The sequence below is a fragment of the Carcharodon carcharias genome, chromosome 22 (genome assembly GCF_017639515.1).
Source record: "Carcharodon carcharias isolate sCarCar2 chromosome 22, sCarCar2.pri, whole genome shotgun sequence".
Classification (NCBI taxonomy): Eukaryota; Metazoa; Chordata; class Chondrichthyes; order Lamniformes; family Lamnidae; genus Carcharodon; species Carcharodon carcharias.
The window spans coordinates 51,708,811-51,726,758 of record NC_054488.1 but is presented as its reverse complement, the minus strand read 5'-3'; the positions used below and the strand labels follow the sequence as shown (position 1 = coordinate 51,726,758).

Sequence of the window (17,948 nt, the reverse complement as noted above, 5' to 3'; positions counted from 1 at the left end):
TGTAGTGGAGTTTGAATGCTCAGCCTTTTGATTCAATAGCACATGAAATAAGAGCAGAGGTATACCATATGGTCTGCCAAGCCTACCCCACCATTCAACACTCTCATGACTGATCTTAGGCTTCAATTCCACTTCCCTGCCCTTTCCCATTTCCCTTGATTTGCGGAGAGAGCCAAAATCTCTCTAACCTACCCTTAAATGTTTTCAATGATGGAGAATCCACAACCCACTGGGGGAGCGAATTCCAAAGATTGACAACCCTTTGAATGAAGTAATCCTAAAAGAATGGCCCCTTATCCGGAGACTGTGCCCCAATGTTTTAGATTCCTTGATCAGCAGAAAAATCTTTCAGCATCTATCCTATCAAGCTCCTTAAAAATCTTGCATGTTTCAGTGACTTCGCCTCTCATTCATCTAAACTCCAGAGGAAAAAAAGACCCAATTTGCTCAGCCTCTCATCATGGGACAACCCCCTCATCCCAGGGACTAACTTAGTGAACCTTCGCTGTACCGCCTCCTGTGCAAGTATATCTTTTCTTAAATTTGGAGACCAAAATTGCATACTGTACTCCAATGTGGTCTTGCCAAAGTCTTGTACAATTCTAGCAAGGCTCCTTTATTCCTGTACTCCAATACCCTTGCAATAAAGGCCAGCATGCCATTTGCCCTCCTATTTGCTGTACCTATATGTTAACTTTTTGCATTCCTTGTACAAGCACGCTCAAGTCTCTTTGAACATCAATACTTGCAAGTTTCTCACCTTTTAAAAAATATTCAGCTCCCCTATTCTTTTGACCAAAGTGAACCACTTCACACTTCCCTACATTATACTCCATCTGCCATCTTTTTGTCTGCTCACTTAACCTGTCCATATCTCTTTGCAGATTCTGTGTCCTCCCTACAGTTTATCTTTACACTTAGCTTTGTATCATCTGCAAACTTAGATATATTACTCCATGTCTCTAGGTTATGAATATAGATTGTAAAGGCCCCAGCACTGACCCTTGTGGTACACCACCATTCACTGCCTGCCAATTTGAAAAAGCCCCATTTATGTCCACTCTCTTGTCAGGACTTTCCACTCATGTCCATGGTGGGCATCATGGTGGGTGGGAGTGGAAAATATCGCAAGAAGGCCAAAAACAGCTTTCAGGCATTGTAAAACAGATCGCGATTGAGTGCTCTAGCCGTCAATGGCAGGCTGCATTTCCTGCTGTGGCACTTCGGCAAGGTCATTTCAATATCTTTGCATGGCTCCTCGACAAGAGTCACCCCCTGCACACACTGGATCATCCAGGCATGTCGGCATGCAATAGAACATGTGTCACAAGCAACGTGCACCTGGTAAACTGCACAGGGACCAGTGCCAGGCTTCACAGGCAGAACCACTTCACTTTCAGGGGGATGTCAGAGGCAAGTTTCTACCTAGCAGACTAGTGGTAAGGCGTGGGCTGCAGAGTTAAGCCTGCATTGAGAAAGCAGGTCAGGGATGGAACTGGCCAGGCATGGGGAGGGGCTGCAAGACTAAGGCTGCACTGGGGGGTACGAGTGGGGAAGGTTGCACTCAGACACATGACTGGGGGAAGGGTGTGGGAGTTAGTATCCTCAGTATCAGAATGGAGAGAGAGTATTTTACAGAATGACATCAGCCACTTGGGGCCAGAATAGGAGGAGCACTGGGTGAAGAAGCGCATCAGATTACATTTTTGAGCTTGCAAAGATTGTCCTTGAGCCAGTCCAAGGAGGAGGGACAATCAGTCCAGTCTCAGTCGTGCCCAGCATGTTATGCATAGGGCATGATCATAACGTCACATGCCTCAGCCCGTGGGGTTTCTGGCATCATTATGTGCTACAGATGGCACACTCAGTCAGTGGAGGCATTTGCAGCCTACAGATGGGGAAAAGGCATTGGGGGTGTATCGGAGGGGCATGCCCTGGAGGTGGTGGTGGTGGTTTGTGGGGGGGGGGATGTGGTGGGAGGTGCGATTAAGGGGACATCAAACTGAAATGTGCATTCACAGATGAGGAGAAAGGCATAGTTCAGATGTGTTAGGAGCCTTTCAATGAAAATGCAGGAAATCAGGTAGGTGAAGCAATGATACACATTCATATGAGATTAATCCTACAAAGCGGCACTAATTGATTTCCTTGTTTTAACCCCTTGTTCACAGCGTGGAAGTTCCTTAGAGCGAAAATACACCCCAGAGCAACTGAGCGACTGGATGAGCTTCAGGAGTGTGTTAGAATCGTGACACTGGACAGTTCACAGAAGATAAACCTCAGGTACCCCCCTTCACTTCCTGTCAAAACATTTACCCTCATGTTTATTCAAAATAGTGCAGTATTAGAGTGCAGTGAATGAGGATCCCAGCGCCTGGGCTAAAAGTAGCACATCCAAGCACCTGGCCAAAGCAATGTCAGAGCAGTTGGTTGTGTAAAGGGTGGGGGATTGGGGGAGCACCTTGATATGCACCCCACACTGGCCATCATTTTAGGGGTGAATAGTTGCAGACATGGAACAAAGCCCTTGAAACCACATTCTCCATGCGTGAACACATCTCTCCTTGAACACTACACCTTCACCTTTCAAGAATGCAGGTGAGCCTGCCAAGCATGTGAATGAGGTTTGTTAAACAAGCACACTTAACATTAAGGTGGAGGGATTAGAGATATGGAGAATGATCAGGAAAAGTGCCACGCATTGTGGTGGTATAGAAGCACAATGCAGAGACAAGAGGCCCATGATAGCGACATCTGCGATAAGTGGGGAGGAAGGGACCAAGATATGTGATTGACAGCAACACAGTTCATCATAAGAAGGCGGCATACACAAGAGGAGATGTGAAATGAATGTGATTCCATTTACATTTGTGTACACTTAATACATGTTGTGAACATCCGTGCCACTGTGGTGTTTCTAAATCTTTTTAACTTTCCTAACCTACCCCTACATCTTTTTGCTTCCCCGACATCCACAGCAGAGGTGAGGGCAACCTGCTGACTGTCTGTGAATACCTTGGTGGGTGTCCTCTGGAGGGCCAAGACCTGGAGGGCCCCAGGCTACTTTGGGTGTCCTGCTGGGTGTCCTTGTCCTTGCTGGAAGTGATGGGGTCACAAGAAGAGGGAATTTGGATCAGCTGGAGAGTCCCAGAGTCGCCTGGCTGGATGGCGCTGGGGTTTCCAGCTGCTGGTCCTCTTCCCTATGGGTGTCAGAGTGCCCCTGGCTGATTCCTTGAGGAGGAGGGACATCTGGAGTGTGATCTAGGTGGACCATGCCCCCCTCACTTAGCCACTGACGGATGCCACCAAGGGCTACAGCAACGGAGTTCTGCTCCTGCAGCAGTGCAGGACCAATGTCTCGGACCAAGTTCTCCACGGCAGCCACCAACCTGCCAGTGGCATGCCAGGCTATAAACTCAGACTGAAGGCAGGCAGATTCCTCAATCGTCTGTTGCAATCTGAGGAATGCAGTTTAGAGCCCTTCTGATGTTCCCGTGGCTGTCACTGCAGCTCCAGCAATTGAGTTAGGACTGAGTCCAGAGGCTTGTCATCTGACTCTGACACAGCAGATTCATGGCCTCCAGTAGTCCTCCGAGTGCCAGCAACCTCGGATATCCCTGCCTCTGCCTGCTGTGGACCAAGTTATGCGCTATTCTCACCAGATTGTGACCCCAAGGCTGCTCTAGAACTAGGTCCCACCGAGGCATGTGGCGCTGCGCTGGTGGAGAGTGTGGGTGAGTGCTTTGATGGGTTTTCTGCAGTGGTGTCCTAGTTCCTCATCTGAGGTGTTGCTGGGCTGGAGCTGAGGGCCTGGCTTGTGGATGCCCTTGGGAGCTTTCCAGAGGTGCCTATGAAAGAAAGGAGAGATCTTTAGTGCATGGCAGGTGACTCTAAAACAGGACAAAGCACTCACAGTATGGCTGTCTGATGAATGAGCTGGTGCAGGATCCTCTCTTGAGTGTCCACCTCCCACCTCACCATTGGCACGAGCACAGTTGACATCCTCTCCAACTAGCTCAATGGCATGGTTTTTGAACCATGTGAGGACATTGATGCCAGGAGCTCCACCCAAGGTCTGGGACCTCTCCCTTTTATTGTATGCGAGCTTGTCCGACATGAAGGCAATGGTTAGATTGTGAGCAAGAGGCAATGGTTAGATTGTGAGCAAGAGGCATGCCAGGGTAGACGATAAAGATGCTGGCATGTGTGGGTGGTGAGTGGATGGGATGAGGATGCAAGCTCCAGAGGATATGAGGCCAGATGGTGATGTGAGGCTGTGTGTGAAAGTGAGTGGTGATGTCCCTTGAGCTGGCAGTGAGTGAGATGCTAGTGAATGTGTGATGAATTTGTGAGTATGTGAGTTGAGAGTGATGAGATGGTTGACTTACCTTGGCGGAATGGATGAGATCATTCATCCTCTTCTTGCACTAAGTGGCTGACCTCTTCTGCACGGCAGTGGCACTGACTACTGCTGCCACCACCTCCCAAGCCAGATTGGTGACATTGCTGGATCTCCTTCGGCCAGAGCAAGAGTAGAGGACATTGTGGCGGACCTTGACTATGTCCAGCAGGTGCTCCAGTGAGGCGTTACTGAATTTTGGAGCAGTATGCTCCTTCCCATTGGCAGCCATGTCTTCCATGGAGCAGTCCTGGCCTGCAGATATTAACAAAGTTGTGCAGGGATGCCATTTAAATGTGGCATCTGGAGTAGGAAGCAGTGAGCTGATCGTGGGTGGATGAATCAGAGGCTGCTTGCCAGCAACCCAGCGTGTTACATGTGCATGCATAATTAATGAGGCAGGGAGTGAGTGATACAGTGGGAGTGAGTGATACAGTGCGAAAACCCACCATTGCAGCCAGTGGGTGCAATGCCGTTTTTTATGCATGCTCCCACACTTAGTGCAATGGGGGAAAATCCAACCCTCTGCTTTTTATCCGATAACCACTCTTCTATCCATGCTAATGTGTTATCTCCAACTCCATGCATACTTACCTTGCCTATTAACCTTTTGTGTGGCACCTAGTCCAAAGCCTTTTGGAAATCCAGCTATACAACATCTACTGAGTCCCCTTTATCTACCTTAGTAATCATGTCCTCAAAAACCTCCAATAAATGCATTAAAAAGGACTTCCCATTAATAAAACCATGTTGACTTGTTCTAATCATATTATGCTTTTCTAAGTGCATTATTAACTCTTCTTTGATAGTAGATTCCAGCAATTTCCCAACAACTGATGTTAAGCTAACTGGCTTGTTGTTCCCTGTTTTCTCTCTCCCTCCTCTCTGAAAAGCGAAATAACATTTGCCAACTTCGACTCTGATGGGACCGTTCCCAAATCAAATTAATTCTGGAAAACAACAGCCAGCACAACCACCATCTCTGCAGCTATTTTCTTTAGAACTCTAAGAGTGTAGGCCATCAAGCCCTGGGATTTGTTGCATTTTTGTCTCTTAAGTTTTTCCAATACTTTTTCTCTGTTGATATTAATTTCCCTAATTTTCTCACTCTTTTTAGCTCCTAGTTTACTTTCTATTTCTGGAATGAATTGTGTGTTCTACTGTGAAAAGAGATTCCCCATGATAATTTCTCCTGTCCCTAATTCTAATGGACACATGTTAACTTTGGCTCCTATCTTCCTTTCTAGATACTTATAAAAGCTTTTACAATCTGTTTTTATATTACTGTCTATTTTACTCTCATATTCTTTTTTCCCCTTTTTATCAACTTTTTGGTTGTGCTTTGCTGGTTTCTAAAATACTCCCAATCTTCAGACATCTTTTACAGTAATGAAAGACTCATCTTTTAATCTAACACTCTCCCTAACTTCCTGATTGAGCCACAGATCTTTCTTGCTGAATTTTTGTTTTTCCATGGACTGTACTATTGTTGGATATTTTGAATTGTTTCTTTTAATGTTTCCCACTGTTAATTTATAGCTACACATTTTAGTCTATTACCCAATTTACCTTGGCCAGTTTTCCCCTCATACCTATGTAATTAGCTTTAAGTTTAAGATTACAGCTTGTGATTGGAACATATCACTTTCAAATTTAACCTGGATGGTATTATGATTACTTGTCACAGTGGATCTTATACTATGACATTATTAATTAACATTGTAATAAATTCAAAATTAACTAAGTTAAGCTGACATACAAATTAAATACACAAGAGGCAGAATTTTAAATCCTGCACACTTCACCCAATCGGGCATAAAATCAGGTGAGATGACATCGGGCGAGCGTCCCGACGTCATCGCGCACTCAAGCGATATTTCGCTCGGCGGGCACACACAAAAGTTGGAAGCACTCCTGCCGACAATTAAGCAGACAATCAAGCCCATTAATGCCGCAATTGTCTATGATGCTTCGTGGCCCATCCAACATTACGGTTGGCAGACTGGCAATTCAGCCAGGCGGCCTTTACATTTTTCATGAAACCTCATCCAAGGATAGGATGAAATTTCCATTAGGAAATAAAATAAAAAGAAATATCTGGGGACAGCATTTTAATGAGGTATGCTTTCAGGTGCTGCATGGACATTCTTTGCAGCTTTTTAGTGCTTCATTTCATTATTTGCAGATCTGCAGCTCCTTGGGGCAGCTGTCTGCCTTCAGTGATCTCTCTCAAAGCACTCACCCACACCCAGCATGATGTCGTTGCCCGCCCTCTTCTCACCCTCACCCTGGTAGCACTGAGCTTTTCAGCACGTGTTTCATACTGGCTGACCGTTAATTGGCTAGCCAGCGTGAAATCAGGGTCAGGGGCCCAAATCCCAGTCACTCCCAGGCCCACTGATCACGAGTGCCCGGTGAGGGAAAAATTCAGGCCACAAAGAAACTATGTGGGTGGGTGCAAAAGGAAGTTACACTGTTCATGATTGGGTTGCTCCCAGTGACTCCTATTCATTCATCTACAATAACAGTGACTTCTAAAGATGCTTCTTGCCTTTATGTTGGCCCTAATATCTGGTATGATTTTAATGATGTCTGTATAAATCTATATATAGGTACGAAAATATATGATTAGTGTGGTATTGGGATCACTTGTCAGCATTTTGCAAATATTTGAAAACTAAGTACATGAACTATAGCTGATCTACTGAGAGTCACTAGGCTGATTCCTGGGTTGAAGGAGTTGACTTATCAAAAACGGCTAAACAGGTTAGGCCTTTGTTCATTAGAATTTAGAAGAATGAGGGGTGATCTTATTGAAACGTACAAGATTCTGAAGGGGCTTGACAGGGTAGATGTTGAGAAGATGTTTCCAATAGTGAGGGAATCTCGAACTAGGGGACATAGTTACAGAATAAGGGGACACTTATTTAAAATTGAGATGCGAAGGAATTTCTTCTCTCAGAGGGTAATGAATGTCTGGAATTCTCTACCACAGAGAGTTGAGGAGGCTAGATCACCTAAAGTATTTAAAGAGGCGGTAGATAGATTTTTGAAATATTGGGGAATAGAGGGCTATGAGGAGCTGACACGAAAGAGGAGTTGAGGCATGGGGCAGATCAGCCATGATCTTATTGAATGGTGGGGCAGACTTGAGGGGCTGAATGGCCTATTCCTGCTCATACTTCTAATGTTCTTAAATAATTAATTACCTGTTCAAAATCTAAATCTCTCTTTCTTGGCACATCTAGTGCTGGGAATAGATCTCCTATAAGTCCCATAAACACAGGCAAATCATCTGTTACTATCTTCGGAATATTAAAATCTCTCAAGGCTCTCATAAGGACCTGATCTTCAGGACGAGTTGGATCACCTCTTTTTAAAGAGCCAGCCACAACCAACACAGTCTTGATAGCCCGCAATCCCCAGTCATAGTGGTCCTGTGAAATAAAATGACATTGTTACATATTTGGTGTTATTTTTAGGAAACCATTAAAATGAGTGATATGCTTGGATTGGGAAAATTGGACAAATTGCTTTTCAACCATTTTAATCATTTTTACTAAACACTTTAATGAGAGTCCAAATCTCTTTAAACCTCTTGACTTCTTCATGTCACTCCTTAAAATCTATTTATTTGACCAAGCTTTTGCTAACCTGTCCACATAATTCTTTATAATATATAATGGCCTTCAAACTGAGAACGTCCTCAATTGTGTTATGTGGTAGTATAACTGAGCTAAATAGGATAGACATACAACAGATCTAGTAGCTCAAAATTCAGCATCCATCACAAAAGGTGGGCCATCAGCAGCACTAGAATTGTATTCAACCACAATCTGTAACCTTATGGCACATCACTTACTCCACCATTAGCAGCCAGCCATTAGCAGCAAGACCTAGCTTTGTTGAATGAGGAATGTAGAAGAGCACGCAGGGTGCAGCATCAGGCATACCTAAAAATGAGGTGTCACCCTGGTGAAGCTTAAACAGAGAACTAGATGCAAGCAGAAGCAGTGTGCTATAGGCAGAGATAAATGATCCCACAACCAATGGATCAAATCAAAGCCCTGGCATCCTGCCATATCCAATTGTGAATTTGTTTTATTCATCCAGGGGATGTGGGCATCACTGGCTAGAGCAGCATTTATTGTCCATCCCTAATTGCCTTCGAGCAGGTGGTGGTGAGCTGCCTTCTTGAACCATAGCTGTCCATGTGTTGTAGGAACACCCTCAGTGCTGTTAGGAAGGGATTTCCAAGATTTTGATTCAACGACAATGAAGGAATGCCGATACAATTCCAAATCAGCGTGGTAAGTGAATTGGAGGAGAACTTGCAGGTGGTGATATTTCCATACATGCTGCCCTTGTCCTTCCAGGTGATATGGGTTGTGGGTTTGGAAGGTGCTGTCGAAGGAGTTTTGGTGAGTTGCTGCAATGCATCTTGTAGATGGTAAATGCTGCTGCCCTATGTGCACAATGATGGAGGGAGTGAAAGTTGAAGGTGGTGGATAGCGTTGCTTTGTCCTGGATGATGTTGAAATTCTTGAGAGTTATTGAAGCTGCGCTCATCCAGGCAAGTGGAAAGTATTTAATCACATGCTTGACTTGTGCTTTGCAGATGCCTTACAGGCTTTGGAGAGTCAGAAGTGAGTTACTCTCCGCAGAATTCTGAGCCAATGATCTGCTTATAGCCACAGTATTTATATGGCTGATCCAGTTCAGTTTCTGATCAGTGTATATCAAAGGATGTTGACAGTGGGCAATTCAGTGATGGTTATGCTATTGAATGTCAAGGGGAGATGTTTAGATACTCTTTCGCTGGAGATGGTCATGGCCTGGTACTTGTGTGGCACAAATGTTACTTGTGTCAGGAAGATATAACAATTTTCAAAACATTATTGGAATTTATTGTAGAGTAATAGTGTTATCTGTGTCTATGGTTGTGTGTGTGTGACTTAATTGAATTAAAGGCAACTGGTCTGAATGCTTTGATGTATCAGAAGATAAGCTAGGTTTGAAATGCTGAGTGGGTAAACATGGGGGAAGTTTTAGAATGTAAGGGACAAAGGGAACATTAGCATTTTTAAATAAAACAGACTGGCTTGAATTCAAAAGTTGGTGGTGGGGGTCGGTGGGGGGGTGGGGGGGGGGGGGGTGCGGAGGGGCGATGAAATGTTTCCCCTAGCCAGGAGAAGTTAAGAAACAGTGTGTTTATTTTTCCCAAAGATTATTGGTAGATTTTTTATTATAAGAGAAGTAAAGTCCAAAGTTATTGTGAAACAATGGGAAGTTGCATTCAAAGGGGGAAACATGTATAAAGGAAGGAAGGCTGTGTGTAAGGCCAGGAATTCTAAGATCTAACACAAGTGTGAAAAACCTCCAGCATCTAAGCCTCAAGCTGCTGTCTACAAGGAATCAAAGCTCAGAAAAACTCACTTTGAATTCGACTGGTCAGGGTATTGGTGTCACATTGTCTGGGTCTTGTAAAATATAAGTGTCTCACTGTTGCCTTAACGGAAATGGAACTGAGAGTTAGATTAACTAGGGGATTTATAAATTATCATTGCTGTAATTTGTAGAATTATGTATGTACTTAAAATCATTTCTTCTATTAATAAATTTAGTTTTGTAAGAAATCTATATGATTTGATGGTCTTATTACTACTGAATTCAAGGTATACATCTCGAAATATATGCAAATTGCAAAACAGTTGTGGCAGTTGTTTCAAGTTTCCCTTTGGGATTTGAGCAGCTCAGCATTTTTTACCATTGGCTGTGCCAGAACACTTGCCATTTATCAGCTGAAGCCTGAATAGTGTCCAGGTGTTGCTACATCTGTATACGGATAGCTTCAGTATCTGAGGAGTTACAAATGGTGCTGAACGTTGGGTAATCATCAGAAAACATGCCCACTTCTGACCAAATGATGGAGAGAAAGTCATTGATGAAGATCCTTCGGCCTAGGATACAAGCCCAAGGAGCCCCTGAATTGATGTCCTGGGACTGAGATGATTGACTTCCAACAACCACAACCACTTTCCTTTGTGTTAGGTATGACTCTACCAATGGAGAGATTTTCCCCTGATTTCCATTGACTCCAGTTTTGCTGGGGCTCCTTGATGCCACACTTGGTCAAATGCTGCCTTGATATCAAGGGCAGTCACTCTCACCTCACCTCTTGAGTTCCACAGAAAAGTTACAGCACAGAAGGAGGCCATTCGACCCATCTTGTCCATGCCAGCCCGAGGACTCAGGTGCCCTTTCTAATCCCACCTTCCTGCACCTGGCCCATAGCCCTGCAGCTTACAGCATTTAAGGTGCAGATCCAGGTACTTTTTAAAAGAGTTTAGAGTTTCTGCCTCTACCACCAACTTGGGCAGTGAATTCCAGACATCCACTACCCTCTACGTAAAAAAAGTTCTTCCTTATGTCCCCCCTACACCTTCTGCCACTTATCTTGAATCTATGTCCCCTGGTTCTAGAATTCTCCACCAAGGGAAACAATTTTATCCTGTCCACACTATCTATTGCCCTCATAATTTTGTACACCTCAATCAAGTCACCTCTCAGCCTTCTTTGTTCTAAGGAAAATAACCCCATCACCTTCTCAATAGCAATTAAGGATGGACAATAAATGCTGACCTTGCCAATGATACCCACATCCAACAACGAATAAAAAAAACTGAGGCCCTCAAAGTGTGTTGCCTCCCTGGTGCCAAGGTAAAAGACATATGGAGAGGGTACTGGAAGTGAGTAAGCTAGAAATTTTGGTAACATAGAGAGGATTTAGACTTTTAGGAGCTAGGAAGCAAGTTAAAAAGTAGGACCTCAAGGATTGTAATCTCTGGATTACTTCCAGTACCATGTGCCAGTCAGAGCAGAAATAGTAAAAAAGGGAGGATCAATGCGTAGCTTGAGGCATGGTGCAGGAGGGAGGGTTTCAGACTCTAGGGGCATTGGTACCAGTTCTGCAGCAGGAAGCACCTATTTAAAAGTGATGGATTGCACCTCAACAGGACTGAGAATAGGGAGGTTCACTTGTGTGATCGGGAGAGGTTTCAACCAAATTGGCAGGGGTGAGTACCAGCATATAGAGTTAGAGGAGAGGATTAAGTTATATAAAGGACTGAGAATGATGGATAGTTATTGTACTATATTAGGACCATATGAAGAAGGAGTACAAGGAATATAGAGACAAGTTTAGAATGCATGTATATAAATGCAAAAAGAATGGTGAAGGTTGGTGAGCTACAAGCACAAACAGGCAGTAGTGGCAATTACGAAAAAGTGGCTTAAAAATGGTGAGTACAATAGATACAAAATTGTTCATAAAAGACAGGGAAAAAAGAGTGGATGAGGTGGCAGTAATGTTTAGAAAAACATTGTAGTGTTCAAAAGAGATGTACTTGAGGGGCAAGGACAGAATCTATTTGATTAGAGTTGAGAAGCAAAAAGAATACGACCATGCTGCTGGTGGCATTCTACAGACTGCCAAATATTGTGAGAAAGGGAAAGCCTGCAGGCTAGTCACAGAGATGTGCAAGAACTATTGTAGTGATATGGGGAACATTAATTACCCAAATATTTACTGGGGTAATGTTAAGAGGAAAGGAGAAGGAGGAATTTCTGAAATGTGTTCAAAGGACTTCTTGACCAGTATGTTTTTGGTCCAACTTGTAGACCTGGTGCTGAGGAATGAGGTGGGCCAAGTAGAGCAAGCATCTGTAATAGAACACTTATGTAAGAGTGATCATCATATCATAATAATTAATATATTTGTACACTGAAATCCCTTTATTCCTCTACTCAAAACTCACACCTTCCAAGTAATGTGACTTCCCTATTTTCCACCAAAATGTATTATCTCACATTTATGTGTGTTGAACTTAATTTATCAACTATTTGCCTATTCTAAAAGTTTATTAATGTTCTCCTATAATTTGTCGCAGTCCTCCACAGTATTGACCATCCCCTCAAATTTGATGTCGTCTGCAAACTTCGAAATTGTGTTTTTGATCCCAAAGTTCAAATCGTTAATGTAAATTGTGAACAGCAGTGGTCCCAGCACTGATCCTAGTTGAACACCTCTTCCCACCTTCTGCCACTTTAAAAAACTATCCTTTACTCACATTCTCTGCTTTCTGTCTTAAGGCCAGTTTGCAATCCATTCTTGAACTTGTCCCTTGACTCCGCACTCTCTAATCTTATTCACCAGTGTCCTATGGATGACCTTATCAAAGGTTTTTTGAAAATCTAGGTAAGTTACATCTACTGCATTACCATTGTTTACTCTCTCTGTTGTCTCCTGAAAAAATTCAATAAAACAAGGTTTTTTGACATCCATCCTGGGTATTCGTGTTTATGTTTTGCTTTTCTAGATGTTCTTCTATTTTTTCCTTTAGTAGGGCTTCACTATTTTTTCAATCACAGGTGTTAAACTGACTGGCCTATAATTCCCTGGACATGTTCTGCTTCCCTTATTAAATGTAAAAATTAGGTTAGCCAGTCCTCTGGCACAACACCTTTTCTAATGAATTAATAAATATGAGTAATAATGCCTCTGCTATCTCTTCCCTAGATTCTTTTAAAAAGCATGGATTAAATCTATCTGGACAAGGAACTTTATTCTCTTTGTGTTTGAGTAATTTATTCAATATATCCCTTTTTATTTTAAATACATTTATCTTATTACTCAACTCATCATTCATTGTCATGTTTCCCTGTTCTATCTATCAAAAGGAATTTGGATAGGCACTTGAGGGAAATAAATTTGGAGAAATTCAGAGGTGGAGTAGAGTAAAGGGACCGACTGTACAGAGAGCTGGCATGGACCTGAAGGATTGAATGGTCTTCTGTGCCATAATGATCCAAGGAGTCTAAGTCTCATTTTGTTTGCAACAATTATATAGTATCAGTCGATGACAACATGACAACACATCCCAAAATATAATTTGATATTGCTGAAGCAGTTGACAGGTCTTCTGAAAGAGTACAAATTTTGAAACAGGGATTTGGAAACTAAGGGGTGAATTTTATGGCCTCTCACTTTAAAATTGGTGAATTGTGCTGTGGACTACACCAGTGGGATATAAAATGTCTTAAAGTTACCAGAACAAAGTTGTTTTAACAACAGGTATTGCAAGCCCTGGAAATAACATGGGAGTAGTGTGGTAAGTCATTTTAGTCAAAATGGAATAGTCACCCAGACAAAATGGGGGATGCATTCTAGATTACTAAAGGAAGTAAACGTGAACAGGAACAGACAAACCCAATATCTGAACATCCCCTTCCCGCCACAGTCCCACAAATACAGCAGCAGGGACCTTACCTGCTCCTGGGACCATCTCCAAAGCTTTCCTTGCCCACTTGGAAGCCAAACCTGTCAGTCAGGTTGCTTTCTAGGCAGGGAACCTGTTAATGACTCCACAGCATCTGGACTTCTCAACCAAAATTCCTCCCCCCGACCACACCGCCCATGAAACCTGATTCTGTCAATATTGGGGCCACTGAAAATAGAGAGGGAAGGGCCAGTAATTAGGTTTTGGAGGTCGGTGGTAGGAGACACAAAGTGGTGGTAATGTTTTGGGGGGGATGCCTCTGATGGGCACAGAAGACCTCCCCATAAGGAGGTATGACCTCTTCCTCCCCATCTTTAGCCTGTGCAGTGAAACCTGCCAGAATGGTCGCCTTCCTTCCATCTTCCCTAGTAGCACGTATTATAGCAGCAGTGGAATGAGGTAAAAGTGAACTTAAGGGCCTCAATAGGAAGGCGGGCTGCTTGATGCCTTACCCACCTATGATGGAAAGCTCAGGTGTGGGAAAAAAGGCGTTGGGCTGGCCAATCGCTTTATTTTAAGCGCCCCCATACACCACCACCCCACCCCCCCAAACCCAACTTCAAGTATGCCAGTGTGGGGCTGTAAAATTCACCCCTTGGTTTCCAAATCTCAGTTTCAATTTTTGTTTCCTTAGAAACTGGGAGGGTCAGTTTCCTTTCTATGCTTCTCTTTTCTCTTTCCCTTTTCAGTTTCTATTTTCAGTTAGGGTCTGCCTCAAAAATTACAAATTTTGAAAGCATAATTTCCATCACATGGGGAAACATTTTTTCCATAATGGGTTGTTGTGATCCAGAACGTACATTTGTTATGATCCTAGCTGGTGTTACTACTGGACAAGCTAGATCCCAGAGTGGAACCTGGCTTGGTAGATCCTTAATTTTATTTTTTGTTTTGATACGTAGAGAGTGGCTACTGAACAGAGTCACAGGAGTCAGCTGAACTTTTAACAAAAGAATAAAACATTTATTAAACAGGGAAAGATGAACTATATTACAATCCTCCTTCAACCACAACTATACATTTATGGATATGTACAGATTTGTAAGGTTAACACAAGTTACAAAAGCTATCTTATACTCTAACATTCATATTAAGTACACAGTCGATATGAACCAATAGGTGAACTGTGGTCAGACGCACAACACTCTGATGCCAAGTGACAGATGTCACCCCAAATAGATGCTATGGATCTCTCCTCGACTCTCCCCAGACACTTGTCACACCATGAGCCAAGCATTCTCAGTGAACTCCGTCTTTCACATGAGAGTTTCCAATCTCCACTCACGAAGAATCTTCTCCCAAACGATGCTTTCTCTCGGACGCCCTCTGCAAGGGACCACCTCCAGGGTTTCAGGCATTCCTTCTGTTGTCCCTCTCCCCTGGATCACCACATGCATTCAAGCTCCCTTCTACGCACTCTCTCTCAAAAGCTCAGCCATGCCAACAGAACACCACTGCTACACTTGCCCACAGTAAAGAGTTATAGACTTCAGCTGTCTCCTTGGATCTTCCTGCTTCTCGTAAGCTTATATTGTTTTAATTCTGTGTCCTGCAGCTTCTTGCTTCAAGCATGGAGCCTTTCTCTGCTCCTTACTGTTAATTTCACTTAACAGGGCCTTTTCCAGATTCCTGTTCATTTCCTTTGACTAGAAGGTCTTCTTGAGACCCCTTTTCTTCATTTCTCTGGGGAAACCTGCTTTTGGAAGCTCCCCCCATCCAACTGGTTTCAACTTTAGTTTGGGACTTGCTATCGGTCCCTCTTCTATAATGCTTCTGCTGGTAATTCCTTTCAACTTTAGAGCACACTGACCAACTGAGCTCAAACTGCTTTCGATTTCTCTGTCTGTCTGTGTGTGGGGCTTCACTCACTGGACCCCTGTTGCCAGACAACATAGTTTTTTTTTACCTTTGTTGTTTTAACTCCCCTTCAAGAGTCGTAAAATCTCATTAAAATGCAGACATCTTTTAATGTGAAACTAAACCTCAGGTTTCATCCTTTTAACCCACAAATACATAAATACAAATTAAACTTAAAGATATACCTTATTCCTAAGGCACCCAAATACGCATATAACTTACTTAAATTATATCTATTTCCTAACGTTATCTGAAAGAGAGTTGCAAAAATCGCTTTCAAAAGGGAATATAATGGAATATTATATAAACTAGAATGGAGAAATTTTGAAATGCTTTGTGCAAAGATCATGGAGATGAGACTAGTTGACAGATCCTTCAAAGAGCTAGCAGAAGCATAGAGGGTCAAATAGCCTTTTTCCCTGCTGTATAAATCTATGATTTTGTTTCCTTGGAAAAGGCAAAGGACTAAAAACAGAAAGGAACATAGCTGGTACTTATTGCAGTTAATAAATAATCATGATTCAGAAAACATAGCATTATTAATAACAATACCTTAAATTAGTACCTTTCTTTTTACTATACATTAATGCAAAGCACTTTTTCATTATTTTAGGTTGGGAGAGCAATCTATTAAAATAAACAATGATTTGAAGTTACCTGTTTAGAAAGGAGCTCTTTACATAGTGTGTAAAGGGTAATAAATTTTCTAGCAAGCAGTCTGGCATCAATGAAACCTTCAGCAACCAACATGATTTCACAAATTAACTCAAAGTCTGGTACAACCATAGCACATGGTCTAAAAGAAGAGAAGTAAATAATAAGCCTTACCTCTTCAAATATAAAAACATATTAATCATTGACAGAAATAAAAACAGAAGGTGCTGGAAAATCTCACCAGTTCCGAAGAAGAGTCATATTGGACTTGAAACGTTAACTCTGTTTCTTTCTCCACAGATACTGCCAGACCCACTGAGGTTTTTTCAAGTGCCTTCTGTTTATATTTTAGATCTCCAGCATCCGCAATATTTTGCTTTTATTAATCATTGACAGGCTTTACATTACTACATTTAAAAAGATATCTTAGAAATGGATTGCTGATGCGATTTTTCTTTCAAATATAGCCTGGGTGTTGGGAAACCTGGCCCCTTGATACAAACCCAAAATTGTTCAAAAGTCCTAATGTCAACTATATTCCCAATTTTAATCCTGCAATGGGAGCTGGTGGGATTTGGGATGAGGGTGGTACAAGGATCTGTTAGCAGAACAGAAACCTGAAAGTAAGTGCAGCATGTCTGTCAGTGGAATTTTACAGTCACTGTATTATACTTTTCCAATCCAAGCAGTGGCAACAGTGTGATGCGGACCTGCATGATGCAATCTCAACTCCATGGGCAGAATTTTACCCTTGGCGTGCGGGCATGCGCCCGACACGCCCATGTGTGAAATAAAGCATGTTGACATCAGACAAGCATCCCGATGTCAACGTGCACTCCCGCAATATTTCGCTAGGCGGGTGCGCGATGAAGATGGAGGCGCGCCCGCCATTAATTAAGTGGCCAGTTAAGGCCCTTGAGAGACCAATTAACTCCGACTTTACATAGCCCGTGCAATTTTCAGGCCATTGCACAGGCAAAACGGGCAGGCAGGCAGGCCACAATTTGCAAAACTTCATCTACGGGCAGGATAAGAGGGCTCAGTGGGCTTCACAAAGTGAATAGTGTGTGCTTCTGTGAACAGGACAGCTTCATTTTGCTTCAAAGATGAATTCAGAGCATTTAGAGGCTTCAGTTCAGGACTCAGTGTTGTCTTCTGCGGCCCCTGGAGGATTCATACTGCATGGGGCCTTCCAGGTATCAGACAGCCTTCTTTTACCCTGCTAATGGGGGTTGTGTCCTCCACTGGAGGCGCCTCCTCTGAGGAGGAAGAGAGGGCCGGAAGGGGGAGGAGGCCAGTTCCCCTGTTCAGCGTCCAGAGGAGCCGACCTGTGGGAGGAGAGGCGCAGGCACAATGGGCGCAGGAAGGCCAAGGCAGAGGGGGCCGCAGAAGACACCACTATCCTGTTGCCAGTGTTTACAGGCAGCAATGCAGCTACCTCAATATGCCTGAGGTGCAATGCTGAAGGTGGCTCCGTCTCTCAAGGGAGACAATGACATCCATCTGTCAGAGGATCGGCCCTGAGATCAGCTCTGGCTGTATGGGTTGACATCCATGCCAGTGGCTCTGAAGGTCATGATGGCCCTAAACTTCTATGCCTCCTATTCTTTCCAGAGCTCAGTGGGGAAATTTGTGTGGAGTCTCCCAAACAGCTGTCCACGGTTGCTTCAAACTGGTGAAACAAGCTCTGTTCAGGTATG

General features: G+C 43.3%; 1 protein-coding gene across 1 annotated transcript in view; it reads right to left on the bottom strand.

Annotated features, from left to right (window-relative positions):
- Positions 1-17,948, bottom strand: part of LOC121293673 (dynein heavy chain 17, axonemal-like) — a 729,083-nt gene that overhangs the window by 314,528 nt on the left and 396,607 nt on the right. Inside the window, exons 38-39 of the mRNA XM_041216840.1 lie at positions 16,252-16,390; positions 7,609-7,836 (exon numbers count right to left, since the gene is read on the bottom strand). Of these exons, the coding sequence (XP_041072774.1) occupies positions 7,609-7,836; positions 16,252-16,390 (367 nt within the window). The remainder of the gene's footprint in view (positions 1-7,608; positions 7,837-16,251; positions 16,391-17,948) is intronic.